At 37.7% G+C, this 24,633-nt stretch overlaps 1 protein-coding gene across 1 annotated transcript in view; it reads left to right on the forward strand.

Annotated features, from left to right (window-relative positions):
- LOC115428800 (CUB and sushi domain-containing protein 3-like) overlaps window positions 1-24,633 on the forward strand; it is a 965,368-nt gene that overhangs the window by 339,736 nt on the left and 600,999 nt on the right. The window contains exon 4 of the mRNA XM_030148025.1: window positions 1,320-1,517. Within this exon, the coding sequence (XP_030003885.1) occupies window positions 1,320-1,517 (198 nt within the window). The remainder of the gene's footprint in view (window positions 1-1,319; window positions 1,518-24,633) is intronic.

Below are 24,633 nucleotides of genomic sequence, written 5' to 3' on the forward strand. Positions count from 1 at the left end.
TGCAGGTCACATACACCTGGATTTGATGTTTCATGGGCAGCTCAAACACAAACACAAGATACACATGAACAAACTGGGGTGTGATGCTGTCGTTTTCTCCGTCCACATGGATACACCCAACCAGAGTTTGTCTAAACCTGGGTGTTTGTAACCTAAAATACTGTTAAAAGTTAAGTTGAGGGGCCAAAATATAGAGAAAAATACCTGTACTGAGCCATAAAAAAGCTAAGATGTGGACTGCCCAAAAGTGAACGATGTGATGAAAACAGATTTGACTAATGATTATGTCATAAATGTCATATTAGATGGAAATCAACACAGAAAGAACTGCAGAAATAAATGTTAGACAGATGCCTTGATAACGAGATTCACATCTGTGCGATACCAACTCAGGTAGTATGTTATTAATGAAACATACTCCGGAAGTTTGATTTTTTTTTTGTTGTTTTTTTTACATAATCAGTGGATGATACATTGTCATGGAAACCCACCTATTCATTATGACATTACTACAGTTCCTTATTCCTTTTTTCTGTATTATTTCATTATTATTGTTTTCTGTATTATTTTATTGGTGATCAAACATTAGTCTCGTTTCCATCATCCCTCTGAGCTAAGCTTTCCCCGTATTTCCTGAATATGTTCAAAACAGAAATGTATAATGTTGGTTTTTCCATTCAATCCCAAATGTGCTGATTAGTGTCTTTATTCTGGTAGATGTCAGTAGAAGTCATTCCATAAATATGAACATAAATCAGTGTTGTTTTGAATCTAGAATGCTCGTTACCCTCTATCTCCTACTAAATTAAAAAATGATTTAGTTTCCTGGTGTGTCCACACATGTTTGGGTTCAACTCTTCTTCTTCTCTTGTTCTAACATCCGTCAACATCTGTTTGTTTTGGTCATGTGAATCTAGTTGGACTCAAAGGTCTTTCCATTACAGTTTTGTGTCATAAACCAATTTAACAATGAAAAACCACCTCTAACAACAACAACAACAACAACAGCTATTCAGAGACAAACAAGAATTTTGGTGAAGCTAATTTTTCCATTAGACAAATTTAAATGACACACAGTTTGAGGGTCAATGGAAAAGGGACTATTGTTTTTAATTGTAGATAAATGATTCGTACTGGGACTTGAACAGCTCTAGAGCTGCCTCTAGTTTGTTTGCATCATGGAGCAGGAGCTGTCTGCATTATTAGTTTGAGTGACGGCTCAGAGGAAATGCTTCATTAAAAATTTTACTTCAGTATTTTAAGGAGGGAATCCGAACTGTAAGCCTTCATTATTGTGTTTGTTTTGTTTCCTTCTGCAGAACTCCACAGCTCCTCCTGTGGAAACCCTGGTGTCCCTCCTAAAGCTGTGTTAAGTGGCGGCGGCCGCTTCGCTGTGGGAGACCGTGTGCGCTACAGCTGTGTTCCTGGTTATGTATTAGACGGCCACGCAACGCTCACCTGCATCACTAACGCTGGAAACGCTGCTGTGTGGGATTTCCCCGCTCCAATCTGTCGAGGTACACATGACTAAATCTGTGTGCATGTACATGTATGAAGAGTTTCACTCTAAAGCAGGAGTTCAATGAAAATGTAGCACATGCATGAAATAAAGGACGGAACAGCTGCAGTCATTCATATCATTCAAACCCACTTCAGTTCAGAGGACACATTCAGCCCAATAAGACCACAAATGGACTGGACCAGTCAAATAACAACATACTGATAACCTGTAAATAATGGCAACTGTTTCTGTTTGTTTTAGTGCAATAAAAAAAAAAAACAACAAAACATTAAATTATGAAAATATTTACATTATCAAACTATCCTTTCACATAAAATGACAATAACCTAATAAAATAAAAACCTAATAACCTAATAAAATAATAATAATATTAATAATAATAAAATAAACCTAATTAAAAAAAAAAAAAAAAGAGTAAAATTTTTAATAATATTATGCCTTAACTTATCATTGTTACATGTGCATCATAAACAGTGTTACACAAACATTTGGGAACAGACAGAATATTGTCAAAAACTAAAACTAAAATAAGAACAATTTCTACAATATTACATCACATTTTATTTTTAACACAACTAATCCAGATCCCAGTGGATTTACAAATACACCAAACATTTAATAACAGGCTGAATATTGGCACAATTACACAGAGTTTTCTGTAGACATTTCATATTGTTCATATTTGTTCAGCTTATTCACATTTTATTGTAAAAGGGTAGTTTGTAAATGTAAGTATTTCCATAATGTTTTTTTTTTTTTTTTTTTTTACAATAAACCAAGAAGAACATTTGCAGTTGTTATTATTTGAAGGTGATTATTCTATTATTTTACTGTAGATCTTATTGGGCTGTTTGTGGAACCTGAACTAAAAGGATACCCTTGACTGTAAATATCTGTAGTTTAATTTGAATTCATTCCTTGGGCCGGATCAGAATCATTGGCGGCCCAGTTTTGGCCTGGAGGCCGCATGTTTGACAGCCCTGATTTAGACGAAACTCTTTATTTACAGTTTTGTGTTCGTGAAAGCAACAGAAAGACGGACAGACCGTGTGTGTGTGTGTGTGTGTGTGTGTGTGTGTGCATATGTGTGTGTGTGTGTGTGAGGCAGGCAGTCGAAGAGTGTGTGTGTGTGTGTGTGTGTGTGTGTGTATTTGTATATTGTTTACCATTTTGTACTGAACTGTAAAATCAAAGGTGTGTGTGGGAGTGAGCTGAATATGCCAAGTGCATCACGCTGTCTATTTTTGGATCGGTGGTAGGTGTTGGTCTGTGGACGTAGTGGGGACTGTAATAACAGTAATAGTGTGTGTTGCTGTGAAAAACCCACGTCATCCATACAGTGTGTGTGGATCCACCTCAGGTTGTGTGGTGTTGCGAACGTCTGTGTGTACGGATGGATATTGTTTAGATTTGATCCATAATACTCCTCTTATTGATACTGCTCATGGATTAACAGGATTTGTATCTGGGTTTTTTTTTTGTTTTGTTTTAGGTTTGGTTAAAGTTAACTGGTGAACGGAATTAATTGCTTTATTGTCTCATTTATTATTAGAACCTTTATTTAACCAGGAAAAAGTTCATTTAGATTAAATATCTGTTTTTCCAGCGTGTCCTGGAACAGACAGTAGCAGAAGGATACCAAATAGAAGTCAGCCGTACATGTATAAACACTGAAAATATACTGTTCTGGACTATAAGCTTCACCATAAACTGGCTGAGGAGGCGGGGCTTAGGCCCAACCAAAGGCAACGCCCAGAACAAATCTGTCCCGATCACATCAACATTTATGGAATGACAGAAGAACAAATAATACAGACAAATGTCCTACCCACAATGCCACTGGAGAACTTCTAGATGAACTAATACAGACATATGTCCTACCCACAATGCCATTGGAGAACTTTTAGATGTTCTAGGGGCTGATCTGGGTCCAGTCACAGGAGGAGTCATCAATACCTTCTATGACTAAACTCCTCCTGCAGTACATTTAACGTCTGGATCATTCCAGTCACTGTTCCATTAGTGCTGGTGTATCCCACAGCAGTTTATACAGCTGACTGTCTCCATGATGACAACCAGTAACACAACCCTCATTTAAATACGGCGGTCTCTAAGACTTTGACCTGTTGTCATTTGTACAGACAATCTGAGCTGACCACCTGTGACATGCAGATCAGTAGAAAGCAAATTTTTTAGCACGAGCAAGTAAATTTGCACCCATTATTTGCGATCTTAGTAAATCAGGGCCTTAGTGTCAGCAGTGTAGATGTTATTAGTATGTTGGCAGCAGCACGGGCACTAGAGTCTGGCAGAGGAGGGGTCTTATGGTATTTAAATACTCTAAAAATGTGTGTACATAAAAACTAGCATGTCAAACCAGTGTGCATGAGATACAACAGATCTGTGTCCACAAACAGAAAAGTATTGTCAGCAGGGTACACATCTGGTCCATAAACACTACTGTGGTTCTGAGAACACAGGGTGGTGTCGACAGCTACTTTTACCTTTTCCCCATTTGCTCAGAACTGCTCAACACTGGACTTTTTATCATGATGACTGTTCAGGTTTCACAGGTGGTGTGATGGATCCTTTTGAAGGCAGCCTCTGGCCTCTGCTGGACTCCTTTTTGGTAGTAGAAGATGTCAAGAGGGTGATACCAGAGGGGAAACAAGAGGTCAAATGAGGAACAGTTGTCTGTACAATGACCTTTAAGCAGAACGTGGACACAACTAAAATATAACATGTTTTTTCTGTTTATTTGTTTGTTGTTTTTGGAAAGCTTTGGTGTATTTGTCCCATGTAGACCCAAACCCATACTAAGTCTCTGTTCAGATGCAAGCAAATGTGGCCCAAATCTGATCACGACCCCCCCCCCCCCCCCCCCCCCCAATTTTGCAATTTTAACAATACACTTACTATTTACACATCTGTGTTACAACTTACAGATCACATCAGATCAACAAAGACACAAAACATTTCGTAACACAAAGACAATGGTTAAAATTCCACATACTTCTTTCAGGTAGTTCATATTAGTTCAGGTTATTCATATTTTTTGTGAAAGGATAGTTTGTAAATGTAAACATGTTCATATAATTTAACAGTTTTTCTCTAAAACAAATAGAAAATATTGAGATTGTCATTATTTATATGTTATTCTGATAGTATTTTACTGGTCTGACCCACTGGAGATTGCAAATGATTTGGACACACTTGACTGTTAATATTTTCAGTTTAATTTCTGCATTTCACAAATTCATGCCAGGGGCTGGACTGGACCCTTTGTTGGGCCAGTTTTGGCCCCCAGGCCATATGTTTGACACTTGTGAGGGTGAATACAAAGTGTGTTAGTAGAGATCGGTGCTGATTCACAGTAAAAAAAAATATGAACTTTCAAGTAGTCCACAAACATATATGACACATGTTTCATATTTGTAAGTGCCGCTTCAGTGACCAAACTCCACAAGGAAATAAAATATTCATGATAAAGTAAAACTCCACCTTGAGACCTCATGCTCCATCTAAGTCTGGACAAGGTTAAATCCACACTCAGGGGGTCCAAAACCCTTTTCTACTCCATCTGGAACCCAGTCATGTCCTTTATCAACACACTTCATTTGCTCTATAATCTGTCTCAGGCTAACTCCACTTTCTTTTTCTTTTCTTTTCTTTTCTTTTCTCCAAACTTTATTTACATAATGTCGTATACAAAATGGATCAACAGCAGTCAACAACAGTAATAAACAGCATGTAATGCATAATACTCAAGGTAAGGCAGGAAGAAAGTAAGTAATATAAATACATAAGTAAGTAAATTAAATAAATAAATTTTTAAAAAGAAGTTCAAGAATAAACAAGAAGAGAAGAGGTTGTGTAAGTTTAATAAATAAATAAATAAATAAATAAATAAATAATGATTAAAAAAAAAAAAAAGAACAGTTTAAAATTGTTACATAAGGCTGTAGTTTTCAGAGCTTTAGAGTTTGTGCAAAATTTAAGAGTGTCCAAGTAGGATTATAAGTAAGATTTAAAGACCACAAAGTTAGATTTCTGGCAAGCATTTATTAGAAATGTAGCTAATAATTAAATGAGACTAACAATAAACTATTTCTTAACAGGCAAATCATTAATAAAGAAACCAAATAAAATATATTAAATTTTTAAGTTTAGAGTAATATCCAATTTTCTATTTAAAAAAAAGACTGATGTCACACCAGAAAATTTGACTGAATGCACATTCCCAAAACAGATGAGCTAATGTTTCATCAGCATTGTGACAAAATGAACAAAGAGGGTCGACATTGATCTTATACTTAATCAGAGCTGAATTAAGTGGAGAACACCGGTGGAACAATTTCAACTCTGTTTTTCTTTCTTTTTTTTTTTTTTTTTTTATTATTTATGTCTGATGAGTGTCATGCCTACTAATATTATTGTTTTTACATGTTTATTTACTTATCTAATCTTCTCAGATGGGGATGCATTACCCGGAACTTTGTAGGGCGGGGGGTTGAATATATTATATGTGGAAATTCCAAAAGTATTTTTTCTTTGTATAACTGTCACTTTTTTTCCTTTTTACCTTGTTTCCAATAAAAAGAACGGTGAAAAAAAAAAAAAAAGAAGTGGTGTCAGGCACAACAAACCCCCTTGCTCATATTTTGCATATTATAAGTAAATGGGATTCAGTTTTAAAAAATCATAAAAAAATTTGAACTTTGACATACTTGTATAGATGCAATGACATTCACTGGTAATCTATAAACCCAATTAGGTCTGAATTCAACCAATAATTTTACTGCTAAAGTGGAAACAAACAAACAAACCCAACCAAAAACAAAAGCCCTTGCCTTCTCTTTTGGAGGGTCCACCTTGATAGAGTTGCAATGAAACCCTTTTTCTTTGTGTTTTATTCTATAGATGAGCACATTTAATTGTGTACAGAACAGAGGAGTGTGAAATAAATGCCATGCACCAACACCAGGTGTGAACAGTTGTATTTAGAGGTGGTCACTGGTGTTCCATCACCAAAAACACATGTTCAGAACAGATCTGAACAGGGTCGTCATCAGAGCTGTGTAATGAGTGACTCTTCACACCTTCTGTCATGTACTTCTAATTACTCACATGTGAGTGCTGTGTAACATCAATGCCAAACGTATCCAGGCACAGACTGTTTAGATTGTACTTTTGTGTTCAACCTGACTGGATTCTGTTGTGTCGCTGATAAGCAACACAGACTCAGTGAACCAGAAGCAGAACATCTTTAACACCCAGTCACTTACACTTCTCACAACACACCAAAACCCCGTCCTCTGAAAGAAGAATTGGACTCAGAGGAGTAACTCCACAGACATACAGTTCAACATGTAAACCACGGGTGTCAATCATAAGGCCCAGGGGCCAAAACCGGCCCCCCAAAGGGTCCAATCCTGAATCTGTGAAATGCAAAAATTACACTGAAGATATTAATTCAACCATTTTACTTTAAGGTCATGTATAGCCCTACTTTAGTCTCAAGTGGCTCAAATCAGTAAAATACTGTCATAATAACCTATAAATAATGACAATTCCAAATTTGTCCTCTTTGTTTTATTGTTAAAAAAAAAAAAAAGAAATTACATGAAAATGTGTAAATGTTCAAACTAGCCTTTGACAAAAACTAGAAACTAAGTGCAATTTGACTAATATTCTGCCTGTTACTAAATGTTTTATGTATTTGCGGGTTCATTATGATCTGTAAGTTGTAATGCATATGTGCAGATGATAAGCAGAGGCAGAATATGGTTCAAATTACACTTATTTTTCATAATAAATTACAGTTTTTCACGGTTCCTCTTATTCACATTTTTTAAGGGATAGTTTATAAATGTAAATGTTTCTATTATGTAATTTTACTTTTTTCACTATAAAACACATTGAAAAGTTTGGAGTTGTCATTATTTATATATTATTATGTTATTTATGTACTAGTCCGGCCCTCTTCAGATCAAACTGGGAGGATGTAGAACCTGAACTAACATGACTTTGACAGCCCTGATGTAAACATATGTGATAAACAGACATAGATCACCAACCAAGTCACCTCGGAAATACAGTTAAGTGTAAATAGCTAAAAATAAGTGAGATTAAAAAGATATTAGAAGTAAAAGACAAAGTGTGTATTCTTCCTAACACATTAAACATAAAAACATTACACCCCCCCCCCCCCCCAAGACAGAAGTGTTGTGGAGCTTCTACCTCCTATACACCCCCACACAGACACTCCTCCTGTCTCCTCCCACCTCCCCTAAATAAATGCATTCATTTAAATCAATTACACATTTCCAGCATATAATGCGACATTCTACTTCACAAAACAAAGGATGTTGTATTTGGATGGGATCATAAATGTATGGAGGACATTTAACACCTCCTGATCAGCCTGTATTTGATGAACAACAGACGCTACAGATCAGTCAACGTGCAACAATATGCTGAACTGTTGCACAACAGGCCTCACTGTGAACTCAACTGTAATTTGGGTCTGGGAAAGGAGGAGGGGAGAAGGAGAGATGGGGAGAAGGGGATGGGGGGTGGGGGCAGGGGAAATGGCAACTTGTCAGTGCTGGATTAGCAATGTCTCTGTCACTCTGTCAGTGAAGCTAAGAAGAGCTGAGCTACTAATACGTTCAGAGACACTCAGAGACACAGACCAACACAACTGTTCACACACACACACACACCCGACGTATCACGCAACCAAAAAATAAAAGACAGAATAAGTCTGTGTACAAAGGCCTAGTTGAATATTGGCTGGTTTCTGCTGTTGTGTGTGTGTGTGTGTGTTGTGTGGTTCCTGCTGTTGTGTGTGTGTTATGAGCTTTCTGCTGTTGTGTGTGTGTTGTGTGGTTCCTGCTGTTGTGTGTGTGTTGTGTGGTTCCTGCTGTTTCGTGTGTGTTGTGTGCTTTTTGGTGTTGTGTGTGTGTGTGTGTGTGTGTGTTATGTGGTTCCTGCTGTTGTGTGTGTGTGTTGTGTGGTTCCTGCTGTTGTGTGTGTGTTGTGTGGTTCCTGCTGTTGTGTGTGTTGTGTGGTTCCTGCTGTTGTGTGTGTTGTGTGGTTCCTGCTGTTGTGTGTGTTGTGTGGTTCCTGCTGTGTGTGTGTGTTGTGTGGTTCCTGCTGTGTGTGTGTGTTGTGTGGTTCTTGCTGTTGTGTGTGTGCTGACAACTATAGACACTCACACCAGCTGGAACAGTTTAGTTCTTTTACCAATATCACCAGTTCTTTTTCTCTTTTGCTGTCGCCACTCAGTTTTTATACTTAACATGATCACAGCACATTATACTTAAACAACTATACATTTATCAGCTCCTACAGAAAAATGCAGACAAAAAAACTTTGATTATGTGATGGAATGAAATTGTAGGGAGTGAAATTGCGGGAATTTGCAAGAAAATGGCATGAAGTTGCGAAAATATATAGGGACTGGAAAAACACAATAAAGCCTGTTCTATTCTATTCTATTCTATTCTATTCTATTCTATTCTATTCTATTCTGTTTATTCTATTCTATTTATTCTATTTATTCTATTCTATTCTCCTGTATTCTGTTCTATTCTGTTCTGTTTTATTCTGTTGTATTCGATTCGATTCGACTCGATTTGATTCAATTCAATTCGGTTCTGTTCTGTTCTGTTCTGTTCTATTCTATTCTATTCTATTCTATTCTATTCTATTCTTGTCATGTCATTCAGTTGTTCTGAACTGAATTCCTGAATGTCTTAAATTAAACTAGAAGCACTCGGAGAGCGCAGACCTCCGCCAAGGCTGATCAGTGGGCCCCCCCGTGGGCCCCCCCACCCCCGATCACCCCCAAAAGTTAATCATTTCTTCCTTATCCCATTTCCAACAAACCCTGAAAATGTCATCAAAATCTGTCCATAACTTTTTGAGTTATGTTGCACACTAACGGACAGACAAACGAACAGACAAACAAACCCTGGCAAAAACATAACCTCCTTGGTGGAGGTAATGATACTCTACTATATTTACATCAAACAGACTTTCTAAACTGTTTAAATATATTATTAATAAATGTATTTTATATGAATAAACACTGCTGGTCTTTTGTCATTGACTGTGAGAAGCGTTCTGGAGTCACATGATCCTGTTTCCATCCACACCCCCTCAGTGTGTGGACAGATTGAATGCTTGGCTCTAATAGGATGTTGTCAAACCTAAACTGCTGCAGATGTCTGAATGAACTAGAGGCTGACAAACAGATGAAAGGATACTGAGGTACAGGTACAGCTATAGGATGGGTCATTTAGTCATCTGCACAATCTGGATGTGATGAGGTGAGCCCCCCAGTCCTGCTTATGTTTACCCCAGCCTGGACATGCGCTCCTCTGAGTAAACTACTGCAGAACCTCTAACAAGTACCTGCTCAGAATACCCTTTAGTTCTGAAAGGGGCCTGTTTCAGCTTTACTGTATTAGGTAGCACCATGAGCTAAACAGAACAGAGATTCTATACTGCAGTGGTGAACTATTGTACATACAATAGAAAATATCAGAACTGTGTGTTATATGTGTGATGGAGATGATCCCCATGTGAACCTCTGAGCTCTATACTGTGATGTCTAAGAAAGAGAAAAGAGCATTATTACTAGAACATTTGTCTGATTTTTTTATCTAAATAGAAAAAAAAGTTTGCCATAAGAAAAATATTCTTAGATTTAATAAATCTCTCTCCCTTTTTCTTCCTCCTATTTTCCATCTAATCCCCAGTCTGATTTTCCTTGTACCAAGGTTTTGTTCATGTTTTCCAAATGATTCCATCAGAGGATCCAGATAGTTTTCCTTCCTTTTGACTCAAACCACTGGAACAACTTGTATATTTCAGAATCAAAACTAATGACCCAAACTAACTTTATTGACCCCTTTGTTGTTGTTTCCAGGTACCAATTTTGTTGACTTTCGATGACCATCGATGACCCAATTTTCAACCGTAACTCCCTCAATTTTGCAGAAAAACGACTAGTATCAATTTACAAAGCGTGAAAATATCGGCCAAAGTTCTCTGTCAAAAGTCTTCGGCAAACGCGCTGACTATGGCAGTTTGATGTATTTTTAGTTGAGAGACTTTTTTGCTTGTTTTCAAACCATTGCAGAACCTCTCCACCCTCAGAATACCCTTTAGTTGTGTCAGGGGGCTGTTTCACCTTTACTGTGTTTGGTAGCACCATGAGCTAAAAGAATGGAGAATCCATACTGCACGGGTGAACTATTCTACACATAAGGAGCACAATGGAAAATATCAAAAGTGTGTGTTGTCTGTGGGATGGAGATGAGCCCCATGTGAACCTCTGTGTGTGTGTGTGTGTGTGTGTGTGTGTGCTTTCATGTTTAAGTGCCTGTAGTTGAGTCGGTGCAGAATTATTTACAGGACAGAAATATCCTTCAGCGTTGGAGACATTCATATTCGTATGAAAACACTCACACATACACATTCACAGTGTTGGCCTTCAGAAAATTTCATCATGATCGCACAGATACAAAATATGTTTATGAATATTCATGATTTGTGTGATTGTATAAGTGCGTGTGTGTGTTGGGGGGGGGGTCTGAGGAAAATAGAGTAAGACACAGATATACACAGAGTGAATCCATGCACAGTGGCTCTGTGGAGGCTAAACCTCTGAGTTTAATGGTAACCTTTACTGACACGTTACATGTTTGTGTGTGTACATGTGCATTTATTCGCTGTGAATAACTTTGAGTACACTGGGAACACAAATTGATTTCTGTACAATATCTTTTAGTTACAATAAGACCATTTGGCAGAGAAAGAAAGACGGAAAGAGGGAGGGGGAAGCAACACAAATGGAAACAAGAGTGTTGGGAAGAGAAAGGGGGAAGACCTCGAAGCACAGGACGTAGGGGGTTATTGTTGGAATTGAAAAAGCAATAATGTGCACTGACAATGCACAAAATTAGACTGGCTGAGGAGCGGAAATGAAATGAGTGTGTGGCTGTTTGTGTGTGGAGTCGCTGTAATAAGATTGAGGCTGGGGTGCATGTTTTTGTGTGTTCACAGGAGAACGCACTTTATTGGCTGAGCTTGTAGCGCTAATACTGCAGTCCCACCAGGCAACGTTCCCCCATTTTCAGACTTTCCCCTCTGTGAGAAAGAACGCTGCAGTGGCACAGTGACACAAACAACAGCTAGGACTGGGTTCTAACCAGTAACCTTAGGATGCACTGCTCAGCTTAGAAGATGTATGGAAGGAACCTGTCGAGAGGCATGATGCAAACAATAAAATAAAATAAAATGAACTAAAATAAAAAATAAATGAAAATTTAAAAAAAAGATGCAGTAAAATAAAATAAGATAAAATAAAATAAAATTAAAAAAAAAACTGTATATTAAATAAATTAAAATAAAATTAATTAAAATAAAGTAAAACGAAATAAAATAAATGAAAATAAAATGAAATATAGTAAAATAAAATAAAATAAATTAGAAAAGCTCTCAGACACCACAGACCTCCACAAATGCAGATCAGTCCCCGCCACCCCCCCACCCCAATCACCGCCAAAATTTAATTGTTTATTCCTTGTACCAGTATCAACATTTCCTGAAAATGTCATCCAAATCTGTCCATAACTTTTTGAGTTATCTTGCTAACAGTCAGACAAACAAACCCCGATGAAAACATAACCTCCACCGTTCCTTGGTGGAAATAATTAAATTAAATTAAATTAAATTATTCCTTCATTCATTAATTTTCTGAACCCGCTTTATCCTCACTAGGGTCACGGGGGTCTCTGGAGCCTATCCCAGCTACATAGGGGCAAAGGTGGGGTACACCCTGGACAAGTCACCAGTTCATTGCAGACAATCACTCTCACATTCACACCTATGGGCAATTTAGATTAACCAATTAACCTACCAGTGCTTGTCTTTGGATGGTGGGAGGAAGCCGGAGTACCCGGAGAAAACCCACGCAGACACAGGGAGAACATGCAATGCATGACCGTAGGCACAAATTGGCAGCCATGCTTCTATCAGTCTGCCCCAGGGCAGCTGTGGATACAAATGTAGTTTACCACCACCAGAGGGAGAATGTGAGAGCAAATGAATAATGGATCAATAATGTAAAGCGCTTTGGGTGTCTAGAAAAGCGCTATATGAATCCAATCCATTATTATTTAAAAAAGTAAAATTACATGAAAATATTTACATTTACAAACTATCCTTTTACAAAAAAATGTGAATAACCTGAAATGACTAAAGAGAAGCAAGTGGAATTTTACCGATATCCTGTCTGTTTTGTGTACTTGTAATTGTAATGCTGCAGGTAAATGTGTCCCAAATCTCATTTTTATGTCCATATGTGACCTGTATCTGATCTGTTACGGACAGTCTGAACAGCACTAATCTGACCCGGACCACTTTCATATGTGGTCCCAAATCTGACCCGGACCACTTTCATATGTGGTCCTAAGTCTGACCCGGACCACTTTCATATGTGGTCCTAAGTCTGACCCGGACCACTTTCATATGTGGTGCTAAATCTGATACAGATCTGATATTTTCCAATGTGACTTCAGTCTGAACAGTCCTGGTCGCATTTATCTGACCTTTACGTCACTGAAATGCGACAAATTCCCAGTTGTTTGTCCCAGGAGGAGGAGCGGAGGAAAGCCATATTTCCTTCTGTAAACACAGTGTGTGTCTGTGTGGTCACATATTCCATCAGGACCTCTTTTGTGCATGTGGGTCACTTCAGGGTCACATTCAGTTCAGACTCAAAACTGATAGAAGTCGCATTTAACGTGGAATATGAACCAACACACAAAAAAATCTGAACTGTGCATTCAGAGCTGCTATGTGGGTGGAGCCTAATATGATGTCATTGTCCAGTCCTTTTAAATGAATCTGACTGGTGCTAATATTATTTCCTGTAAAACTACACAAACAGGTGCAGTGTGCATCCAGAAAAAGTCCCATCTGGATTTAACCAAGCACATACAGAAGATCCATGCACTGGATAATTACTGCTGTGATGAGTAAAGCTCAAACTAGTAATTGATTAATCGACTCAAATTGCTTAAGAAATATATTTGATTAAAATGTTCATTAATTGAAGCTTCGTTTCCTTAATTCTGCTGCTGCTAAACATTGGTTCAAGATCATCAGACTTATGAAAGAAGTGGTTCAGGGAACATGGGACAGGATTTTTACACTTGGATGAACCACGACAGAGTCATGAAGCCCCAGTGAGAAACTATGGGATGTACTTTAGTCTGTGCAGTGGTAGGACACTTCCATCAGCAATACAATAAGAATAGAATAGAATAGAATAGAATAGAATAGAATAGAATAGAATAGAATAGAATAGAATAGAACAGAACAGAATAGAATAGAATAGAACAGCCTCTGTCGTCACTATGCTCCTCTAGTCAGTCCAACAGTATTTACACCAGTTCTACAGAAATAAGAATAGAGTGAATTTAAAATTACAAAAACTAAAAATAACATAAGAAAATACAATTAAAAAAATACAATTTAACAAAGTAACACAAGAAATACAAAAAATACAACTGGATAAAATATGAATAGGCACAGTTTACAGTATTGACAGTGTGTATTATCATGAATAACTGTATGTATTTATAAATACAGTATGTATCTATATAAATGTAGAATGTATCTGTATAAATACAGCATGTATCTCTATGAACAGCATTAACAAGATGTATTTGCTCTAAAAACAGTATGTATGGTTTTTTTTAAAACAGTATGTATACCTATGAACCAGGTCTATATAAAAATAGTGTCGTATTTTTTTTAATACATATTGAAAAATTATTGCGTTGTTATTGCAGGAATGTTAATGCACCTGTTGTTAATGCACCTGCGGATGTAAATAAATGTTCTGACATCTACTGGGACAACCATGTCCTGTAATCACAACTAAATCCGGTCCAAAAGTCCCACACACAGTATTTTTGGTGCACTTTTCTTTTCTTTTGTCATGTTCTGTCAGCTGCTCCTGATTTTGTTTTAACCATAATGGAAATGGATCGACCCTCTAATAGAGATGTGGGTGCATGAAAAAACCCTTGGCCCATTAGATTATAGAAGCCCCATTTATCACAATTTCCATACTTTTTCCAGGCAAAACACAAACTGAAAGGAAGACTTAATTCAATATGTGTTCGTTCCAGCTTTCCAAGAATAAAGGAAAGAAAAAGAGAGGAGGAAGGAAAAAGTGGTTGAAAGGCTTGTAACAATAGTTGTTCCAGTCTGTATGCTAATTAAGGAGTAGGAGATGACTCTGTTCCAGCAAAGTGGTTATGTTGTCACAATTGTGCTTGGAAAACAGGAAGAGGCTGCCACTGTGTATTATTTATATGAGCATGTATATGTGTATATATGTATATGTACATGTGTACGTGTGTGTATATGTGTGTGTGTGTGTGTATGTATATATATATATATATATATATATATATATATATATATATAGATATATAGATATATAGATATATAGATATATATATAGATATATAGATATATAGATATAGATATATAGATATAGATAGATATATAGATAGATATATACATATTTATGTGTGTGTGTGTGTGTGTGTGTGTGTGTGTGTAGACCATCATAAATGATGCAGTAGTTATATAATAAACATCCTTATCCATTGCTATGCTGTTTACTTCAGTATTAGACCTCCATGGGCTTTAGCATCAGTGTTTATACTGTACTTCAGAGTTCAGGGGGTAAAGGAACCAAATCTAACAAAGGTTTTCAAAAGGACCAGAAATGGGTGAAGTGACGGTTCACAATGATTCTGTTCTTGTGAAACTTTTCTGCTGCTCTGTCCCACACTGATGTATAATCCACAATGAAGACTAAATATTTAAACAGTACCATGTCATATTCATAGATGTGTGGAATATTAAAAAGACCTGTTGAGATATGATTATATATAGGTTCACCTATAGTGTAGATCTTATTCTGTGGAGGGGTCTTTCTACATAAGAAAGAAAGTGAAAAAAAGAAGGATGAAAAATAATATCTTTGCCCAATAATGACTTATTTTTAAAGAATCAATAATGCATTTCCTCCTTAAGCAGAATTAGAGTTACTTTTTGTTCCAGCCCTGGAGCCTGCAATGTGTTGTAAGTAACTCTAGTGTGTATATAGCTTGTATAGATTGGGACATTATTGACAGGACAGACATGGAAAAGGACTTCGCAGTGAGTTGTCCATCAGTACGACGGCCACATAAGAAAATAATAACACTTGTCATTACAAGAGTAAAGTCATAAAATATCAAGATAAAACCCATAATTTTACCAGAATGAAGTCCAAACACCTGATCGTAGCTTAATGCTCCAGAACAGTGATCAATCAGCTCCAAAGTAGGTGTGGACATCTGTAGCCACGCCCACTTTCACCTCTGCTTAAATCCCACCCTGAGTTCAATGGCTGTTGTCCTCATTCAGTCTTGTCCTCTCCATAGAGACACATCATAGAGACAAAGCTGAATGGAGCTGAATGTGTGAAAACAGCGGTCAAGTCATCACCAAATTCTGTCTGTGACATAAATAGAACTGAAAACCCTTGGACTTTTGTCCATTTGAAGCAGACAGAGGCTTTAGGTTCTGGAGAAGCCTTTATTTGACTATTAATGGAGTTTAACACAGACTGGAAACAAGAAGAAAACAACTGAAACAATGGGAACTATTGGTGATTGGGATCAGTATGAGTTATGAGAAGCAGGAAGTTATCGGTTATCAGTATTTCACTGGTTCCAACCTTTTTTTACTCCTGACCCCATTTTAACATCACAAATTTCTGCCGACCCCAGACATTAAAAACAGACTTTTTTTGTTGCTCAAATTAATTCGTTTTTGATCCTGTAATAGTTTTCTATCCTATGTTTCAAATCCAGGTTAATTTTAGAGGACATTTAATCTATATAATGTATATTATTCTGGACGGAGGCAGAAAAGCCAGGTGTAGATTACTGCCAAAAGGGAGAATTGGATTTTCCTTGGTCAGGATATATATGGTCAGTCCAGCTTGGATTTACAAGGCTGACAATTAATACTGAACAAACAAGAACTCAAACTTACGAAAATTATGAAAGAGCTGCAGCATCTGAAACTGACTACAATGAACATTTGACAGATAAACAGAACCACAGTGCTGCAGTTTCACCCTCACAGTTTGTCATGTCTTTTATGGATTGGGATTGGCTCTCTTAACTCACCGTATACTTTTTATTAGTAAGTTATTTATTTATTTATTTATTTTTATCAATTACTAGAAATTTCAAGCGACCCCATTTGAATTACAGGCGACCCCACGTGGGGTCCCGACCCCAAGGTTGAAAAATACTGTAGTATCGGTTGTAAAAAAAACTATTGTCATGCGTCCCTAATTTGTACCATTTTCAGACTTCAGTATCGGAGTGAGCAGGGTTGTTAAGGACCGGCAATAACTCCAGACAACAACTGTATTAAAGATGTGTATTTGACAGATGTTACTTGAACATAAAGTTTACAGTTGAATATATTTCTTCGATGTCAGATAACAGTGTAGACGGTACCAATACTTTGCATACTTTACTTTTGGTTTTTTTTTCCTTTGCCCTGTCTCTCAGTGTATTTTGGCCTTGTGGTAATCCTGCTTTAATGACTCCTAAACAGGATAAAATGAACAGTAAAATCATCTTTGTGTGTGGAACAGACTCTGTTTGTTCTCCCTCTCCTTGTCTACCTGGGCCCTTCCTTTCATACACTTACACACCCCTCCTCCGCCTTCTCCGTGGTCTCATTATTATCTTGCTAATGGTTCCCTGTGGATGTAAAGCTCTGCTGATCCAAGCAGCTGGAAACACACACACGCACACGCACACACACACACACACACACACACACACGCACACACACACAGGTAGAGAATAAGGTAATCTAGGACCATATGTTCCCACTAGTGCAAAAAAGTGACACATTTGATGATTCCATCCGCTGGCCCACCTTTGCCACACATGCACATCCATTCTGTCCAGACTGTTAATCCCTCCCTCTGGAAAGTCAGCATGGAAATTGAATTTTCTATGTATTGATATCCTCGAGTGCAATTACTGAAAAACCAAGATAGAAGATACTCAGTTTGCAAAAATTCTAAGTGTACATTTTTTTCCTTTTTACAAAAAAAGTTACATAAGTTATGAAGTGAAAGTTATTACTGCTTGGTCATGTCTGGAACTACGACTACTGTGTTTTCCCTTTTTTTTCATACATGAATGTGGATGAACTTCTTGTATCCTGTTGGAACAGTTGAAGTGTTAATACCACAATCTGTGAACGAGTCCAGCTTTAAACTGACGTTTTCCAGTTGATGTTTAATAGGGGTTTTTCACGCGTGACCCGGAAACGGTTTGAAACGACTCATTTTGTGTATCCTTTCTTCCAGTTTACTTGTCAACTGTGGCTGAGGCCGTATCAAAATGTCACTGCTGTGTGTCCCAGTGTACATCCAATAAACAAAGGCGACTATATTGAAGTTTTCACAGTTTTCTTTCAGATTTAGTTGAGAAGAAGAAATGGGTGGTCGCAATTCATTGAGATGAGGGGCCGAACTTCAGAATCCAACCAGGAAGGACGTTCATATGTAACAGGCATCCTGTGTCTGTATAGTCGGAGTCTGGATCTGTGCCTGTATAGTCTGAGTCTGGATCTGTGCCTGTATAGTCTGAGTCTGGATCTGTGCCTGTATAGTCTGAGTCTGGATCTGTGTCTGTATAGTCGGAGTCTGGATCTGTGCCTGTATAGTCTGAGTCTGGATCTGTGTCTGTATAGTCTCAGTCTGGATCTGTGTCTGTATAGTCTGAGTCTGGATCTGTGCCTGTATAGTCTGAGTCTGGATCTGTGCCTGTATAGTCTGAGTCTGGATCTGTGTCCGTATAGTCTGAGTCTGGATCTGTGTCTGTATAGTCTGAGTCTGGATCTGTGCCTGTATAGTCTGAGTCTGGATCTGTGTCCGTATAGTCTGAGTCTGGATCTGTGCCTGTATAGTCTGAGTCTGGATCTGTGTCTGTATAGTCTGAGTCTGGATCTGTGCCTGTATAGTCTGAGTCTGGATCTGTGTCTGTATAGTCGGAGTCTGGATCTGTGTCTGTATAGTCTGAGTCTGGATCTGTGTCCGTATAGTTGGAGTCTGGATCTGTGCCTGTATGGTGTTAGTCTGGATCTGTGTCTGTATAGTCTGAGACTACTGTAGTCTGCACCTCCAAATAGACCTAAATGAAGCCAAAAGGGGCTTTCATGGGGAAAATGTACGTGCTAAGTAGTAATATTAGTATGATTTCTACCATAATAATGGTGCAACATTTGAAATTAGACTGAAAACAGTGTGTTCACAGTAATGGAACTGTGTCTGTGTCACTCGTCTCTCTCTTCCTTCCTCAGATCAATGTACCGTCTTGTACTGACACTTGAAGTACTCTTATCTCTGTTCTGCAGACCTGCTCAGTTCTGCTACCTCCCCTCCCTCCCCCTTTCCCTCCCTCCACCCCCTTCTCTTCCTTTCTTCTCATTTGCTCTGCACATCCTTTCCTTTCCTTTCCTTTCCTTTCCCTTGTCTTCCTTTTAGTTTCTTTCTTTTCTTTTCGTTTCTTTCTTTTCTTTTCGTTTCCTTTTGTTTCCTTTCTTTTACTTTCCTTTTTTCTTTTCCTCTCCTTTTCTTCCTTTCTTTTCCTTCCCTCCACTCCCCTCCTTCCCTTTCTTTTTTCTCTCCTCTCTTTTCCTTCCTTCCTTCCTTCCTTTCCTTTATTTTCTTTTCCTCTCCTTTCCTTCATTTCTTTTCCTCCCCTCCCTTCCTTCCCTTTTTTCTTTCCTCTCCTCTTTCTTTTCCTTCCCTCCTTTCCTTCCTTACCTTTCTTTTTTCCTCTCCTTTCTTTCTTTTCCCCTCCTTCCCTTCCCTTTCCTTCCTTTCCTTTCCTCCCCTCCTTCCCTATCCTTCCTTTCCTCTCCTCTCCTCTCCTCACTGACATACGTCTTTTCTGTCTCTGCAGCTCATCCACCCTTCCTCTAAAAACACTGTTTCTTACTAAACTAAATGCACTCTTTCCATTCTTTATGTCTTTATACCATCTACCCCCATCTGTTCAATGTCTTTGTCTCCTTTTTTTGAATGATTCTCTGTTCAAGTCCTTTTTCCAGGTTTTATTTGTCGTAAAAATGGAACCTAATGTTTCATATACTCAGGCTCATTCATGGACCCAGTGCTGGCTCTATAATGCTCTAAAATGTGTCTCCATGGGGTAACAGTGTGGCTGAGGCTCTTGGTGTCGTTGCCTTTTAAATGACCGTTTGGAGACGGTCCACAGCTGCTGATCCTCTGTAGAGGTTCAGTGTGTCAGAAAAAAGACTGACGTTAGTGCAAAGACCGTTTATTTTCATTCACAGTTTTTCCATGTGCCACAAAACATGGAGCAGCTGTTCATAAATATATGGATCAGATGTTTTAGTTTTTATTTTATCCTGAAGTACAGACTTACCTTTAGACCGATCAGCAGGAGGCGCTAAATCCACTAATAATCCGCTAATCCACTTCATTAACATCATTTATTGCTGTTTTTTGACTTTCATTCTACTTCAGTCCATATTTATTACTCTATTTCCAAAATATGCTCATCTGTGGCTCCGTTCACACAGCAGGTCATATTGCACAATTTGAATTTTTTTTGTGAAATCTGATTTTTTTGTGTGTTGGTTCATATTCCACATTAAATGCAACTTCTATCAGTTTTGAGTCTGAACTAAATGTGACCCTGAAGTGACCCACATGCACAAAAGAGGTCCTGATGGAATACATGACCACGCAGACACACACTGCGTTTATGGAAGTAACACTCCTGGGACGTAGAACTGTGACGTTTGTCAGATTTCAATGACGTAAAGGTCGGATAAATGTGACCTGGCCGTTCAGACTGAAGTCACATTGGAAAATATCAGATCTGTATCAGGACTACATATGAAAGTGGCCTGGGTCAGATTTAGGACCACATTTGAAAGTGGTCTGGGTCAGATTTAGGACCACATATGAAAGTGGTCTGGGTCAGATTTAGGACCACATATGAAAGTGGTCTGGGTCAGATTAGTGCTGTTCAGACTGTCTTTAACAGATCAGTTACAGGTCACATATGGACACAAATGTCAGATTTGGGACACATTAGTCTGTAGTCTGAATGGAGCCTGAGAGAGCTGAATGAATGAATGAAAACACTATACTGTAACATTCATAAAATTCTTCAGATTTTCATACTTATTATTATTATTATTATTATTATTATTATTATTATTATTATTATTATTATTATTATTATTATATTTCTTATGTTCTGCTCATAGACAATTACCATGGTTTCTTTGACTGTGGAAGATTACTCTGCATTTAGAGTTAACAAATATTGATTTAACATTTATTGTGACAATTACTTACAAAAAAATCACAATTCAGCTTTAATGTGATTTTTCTTATAAGCTGTAGGTACATGTGTCCAGGATTTTTACATACTGTCCATTCAATAATAATAATAATAATAATAATAATAATAATAATAATAATAATAATAATAATAATAATAATAATACATTTAATTTATAAGCACCTTTCACAACACCCAAGGACACTGTACAGCAAAGGATAAAAAAAGACAATACATAGAATACAAAATAAATAAACACTTTTGCCACGATTTTCTCTCCTACACTTAAAGTTGATGTTATATTCAGAAAGTCTTCATGGTTTTGCTTCAGTTCTGGTTCTGCTGTTTGTCCTACTGTGGGAAATACTCTGATTATGGACATTAACATTATTTGATCTGTTTCAGTTAAATGAATGAATACAGGCAAACATGGCAGGGTGTAGCAGTAAAGACAACGAGGGCTTATAAAATGTGGAATATGAAATTAAATGAAGGACAATTGGACTGGACATGAACCTATATGAGTGACCAAAGAACAAGTGGTCCACCATCGACATGTGGACAGAAATCTCATATCCTGACATCCAGAGTGTAGGGGATCATCACTGTTTTGACCTGAAACAAACAAATACACATGGTTTCATCATCACTAATGACCAGGGTCCAAAACTAGGGCCCAGAACCAGCTAATACCCTCTGCTCCAGTACTGCTTATCTGTAAACCTGGGTTAGCCTCAGTTTAAGTTAGTTTATAAATCATATAGAGCACAAGGTTCAGAATCACACAAATGAAGACAAACACGATTCAGTTATGAAAAATATAATTAAATAAAAGATGGTAACATTAAGAGCTTTACTGAGAAGTAACGTTAGCCAAAACATTACGGAATTTAAGATATGATTTTACAGGTCCAGGTTTTGTTGTCTGGATTCCAGTCGTTTCTGTAAATGGATCCATCTACTTCTCTTTTCTTTGGCTTTTGGTGCCTGTAAAACAATAGCTCCGACTGCTTTTCAAACCTGTTCGTACAATCAATTTTACGACAGCTCCTCCTCCTCTTTCTGCCACTCAGTGGGCGGGACCACAGTGACCTCCGCTCACTGTGAGGTCATGTGACTACCCTCTATTCAGTCCTTTCTGAAGCATAACGAGTACCCCATTAAAGAAGAAGTGAAACCAGTTTACAAGTTGGACTGGTGTTGACCTCTCACCATCTTAGAATTACCACTTATGTAATATTTAAAACCACGCAAACCTCACTTCAGGTCAACTGTACACTGACTAATGAAAACACTGTCATGTCAAGACAACAAATATCATAAAGGTTTGCAGCTTCAACACAGCTTGTAGTACTAAAGTGATTCCCCCAGGACTACTAATTTATTCATACAGCCTATTAATTTATTTATCAAGAAGCCAGTACAGCTCATGTAATCATCATTACAGCAAACTTCCTCCTCAGTGTGGGATCAGCAGATTGATGGTTATTTATGTAACAATCAGGAAAGTCTCCGTAAAGCTCCCACCTGTGTGCACACTTGTACAAGTGGTAATATGCACAAGGCAAACACAGATCATGTCTGAATGGTAATGATCCATGGATAGAAAATGGATGTGGGTGGTTTCACCTTCCATATACGTCATGACTGTCAAACCCTCTGATTATAACTTAATGTATGAGTCTGGCTAACATGGGTAGAACGAACAGAAATACCACATGTCAAATACCATGTTAATGAACAGCGCTCATTTGTTCCATGTTTGAAAATTCCTCCTAAACTCAAAGACCGTGTCTGTCTGTGTATATGTGTCTGTGATATGACTGTGAAGAGTCTGCTCTGAATAAAGCTGCCAAAAAGCAGTTTGGTTGGTCTTCCAGGAGGTGGGCCCCAGTGTTCCTGAACCTCCACTGTTTGTGTGACACCCCCGTCTCCTTCTTCAGTCCCAGTGACAGTCATTATTTGGAGCTCTCCAACTGCTCAATATACTTCAGCACAGAAGAAAATGTCAGACTGGACTGTGTAAAAATGCTGTTAAATAACAATTACAGAGCACAAGATGTGAAAAATATCATGAAATTACAACTGTGTCACCGTGACTGTACTTGGTGAATGTTAGTGTGATGAATGAAGCATCTGCAGCATTAGTACATCTGCAGTGGAACAGCTGATCACAACTGAAGCATGAGGGACGTTCACCTGAAGGGCTTTGAAAATGGAAGAAAGGTTTATTTAGCCTTTGAATCTGACCAAATACATACGAACAAAAGACAATAAAACACAAAATGATATTGAAATACCAAGTCTGACACTCTGTCACATGTGTTTATCTAATTAATCCTTTTCATTTTCTGAAATGTGCTTTTGAAATTTTGATAGATCTAGAATTAAATACAGTGATGTTCAAACAGTTTTTTTTGTTTTTGTCATTTTCCAAAATGACACAAAACAGTCTTTTCCTTTTTCTTTTGTCCACATTCATCCTTTTGACAAAGGTTCAGCTCTGTGTCACTGGCTGTTGCTTCACTTCCACTGAATATTCAACACTGTATGAACTAAACTAACAGCTCTGTTTGACTTGAACCACATCAGTTTTTACTATAAAGTTAATTTTAAGTATATTTACTTAATGTGCAAATGTACACTTCAGCAGGTCAGTCCTTTAACCACTGATTAGAGGCTGATCTGAGAATGGGTTTTATGTTTAGTTTTTGTGTGACTGGATCAGTTTTTCTGTCTCCCAGATCCAGATCACATAGACAAACACTTTCAGCAAATGTTTGGTCCTGTTTAGGTTGGTTCCCTCCACTTATCTGAAACAGTACTATCATGGGTTGTAATGCCACACAGCCCCCTTTTATTTTTTTTCAGCCCTATCAAACAATAACTACTCCTGCATGCACCCCTCCCCTCCCCAAAATCAACCCCAGTCCACACAGACCACTGTACCCACAACAAGTACATGACCCACTGGTTCATACTAGATAATAGCACAAGCAGAACACTGCTGTAACAGTTAAAAGGATAATTCACTTTATTATTATTATTAATATTATTATTATTATTATCTCCGCCAAGTGTAACGGCAGAGGTATTGTTTTCATTGGGGTTTGTTTGTTTGTCTGTTAGCAAGATAACTCAAAAAGTTATGGATGAATTTGGATGAAATTTTCAGGAAATGTTGATACTGGCACAAGGAACAAATAATTAAATGCTGGTGGTGATCAGTGGGGGGGGGGGGGGGGGGGGGGGGGGGCTGATCTGCCTTGGTGGAGGTCTGCGCTCTCCGAGTGCTTTTCTAGTTATATTATTATTATTATTATTATTATTATTATTGTTGTTGTTGTTGTTGTTATTATTATTATTTATTTATTTTTAATTTAATTTAATTTTTTTATTTCGAACATGCAAACAAAATAAGACAAAACAAAGCAAATTAAGACATAAAAAAAATAACATTTAAATGGACATAATCTATCTTCAAGCACATACAAGTCTGAATTTTGCATGGTCGAAAAGGAGTAGGAAGAAGAATAAACTTATTTAATCCTACCCCTCAGTGCTTTTACACCTTTATCATTAACTTTATACAACAATCAGCCTATACTA

The sequence above is a fragment of the Sphaeramia orbicularis genome, chromosome 11, assembly GCF_902148855.1.
Source record: "Sphaeramia orbicularis chromosome 11, fSphaOr1.1, whole genome shotgun sequence".
Classification (NCBI taxonomy): domain Eukaryota; kingdom Metazoa; phylum Chordata; class Actinopteri; order Kurtiformes; family Apogonidae; genus Sphaeramia; species Sphaeramia orbicularis.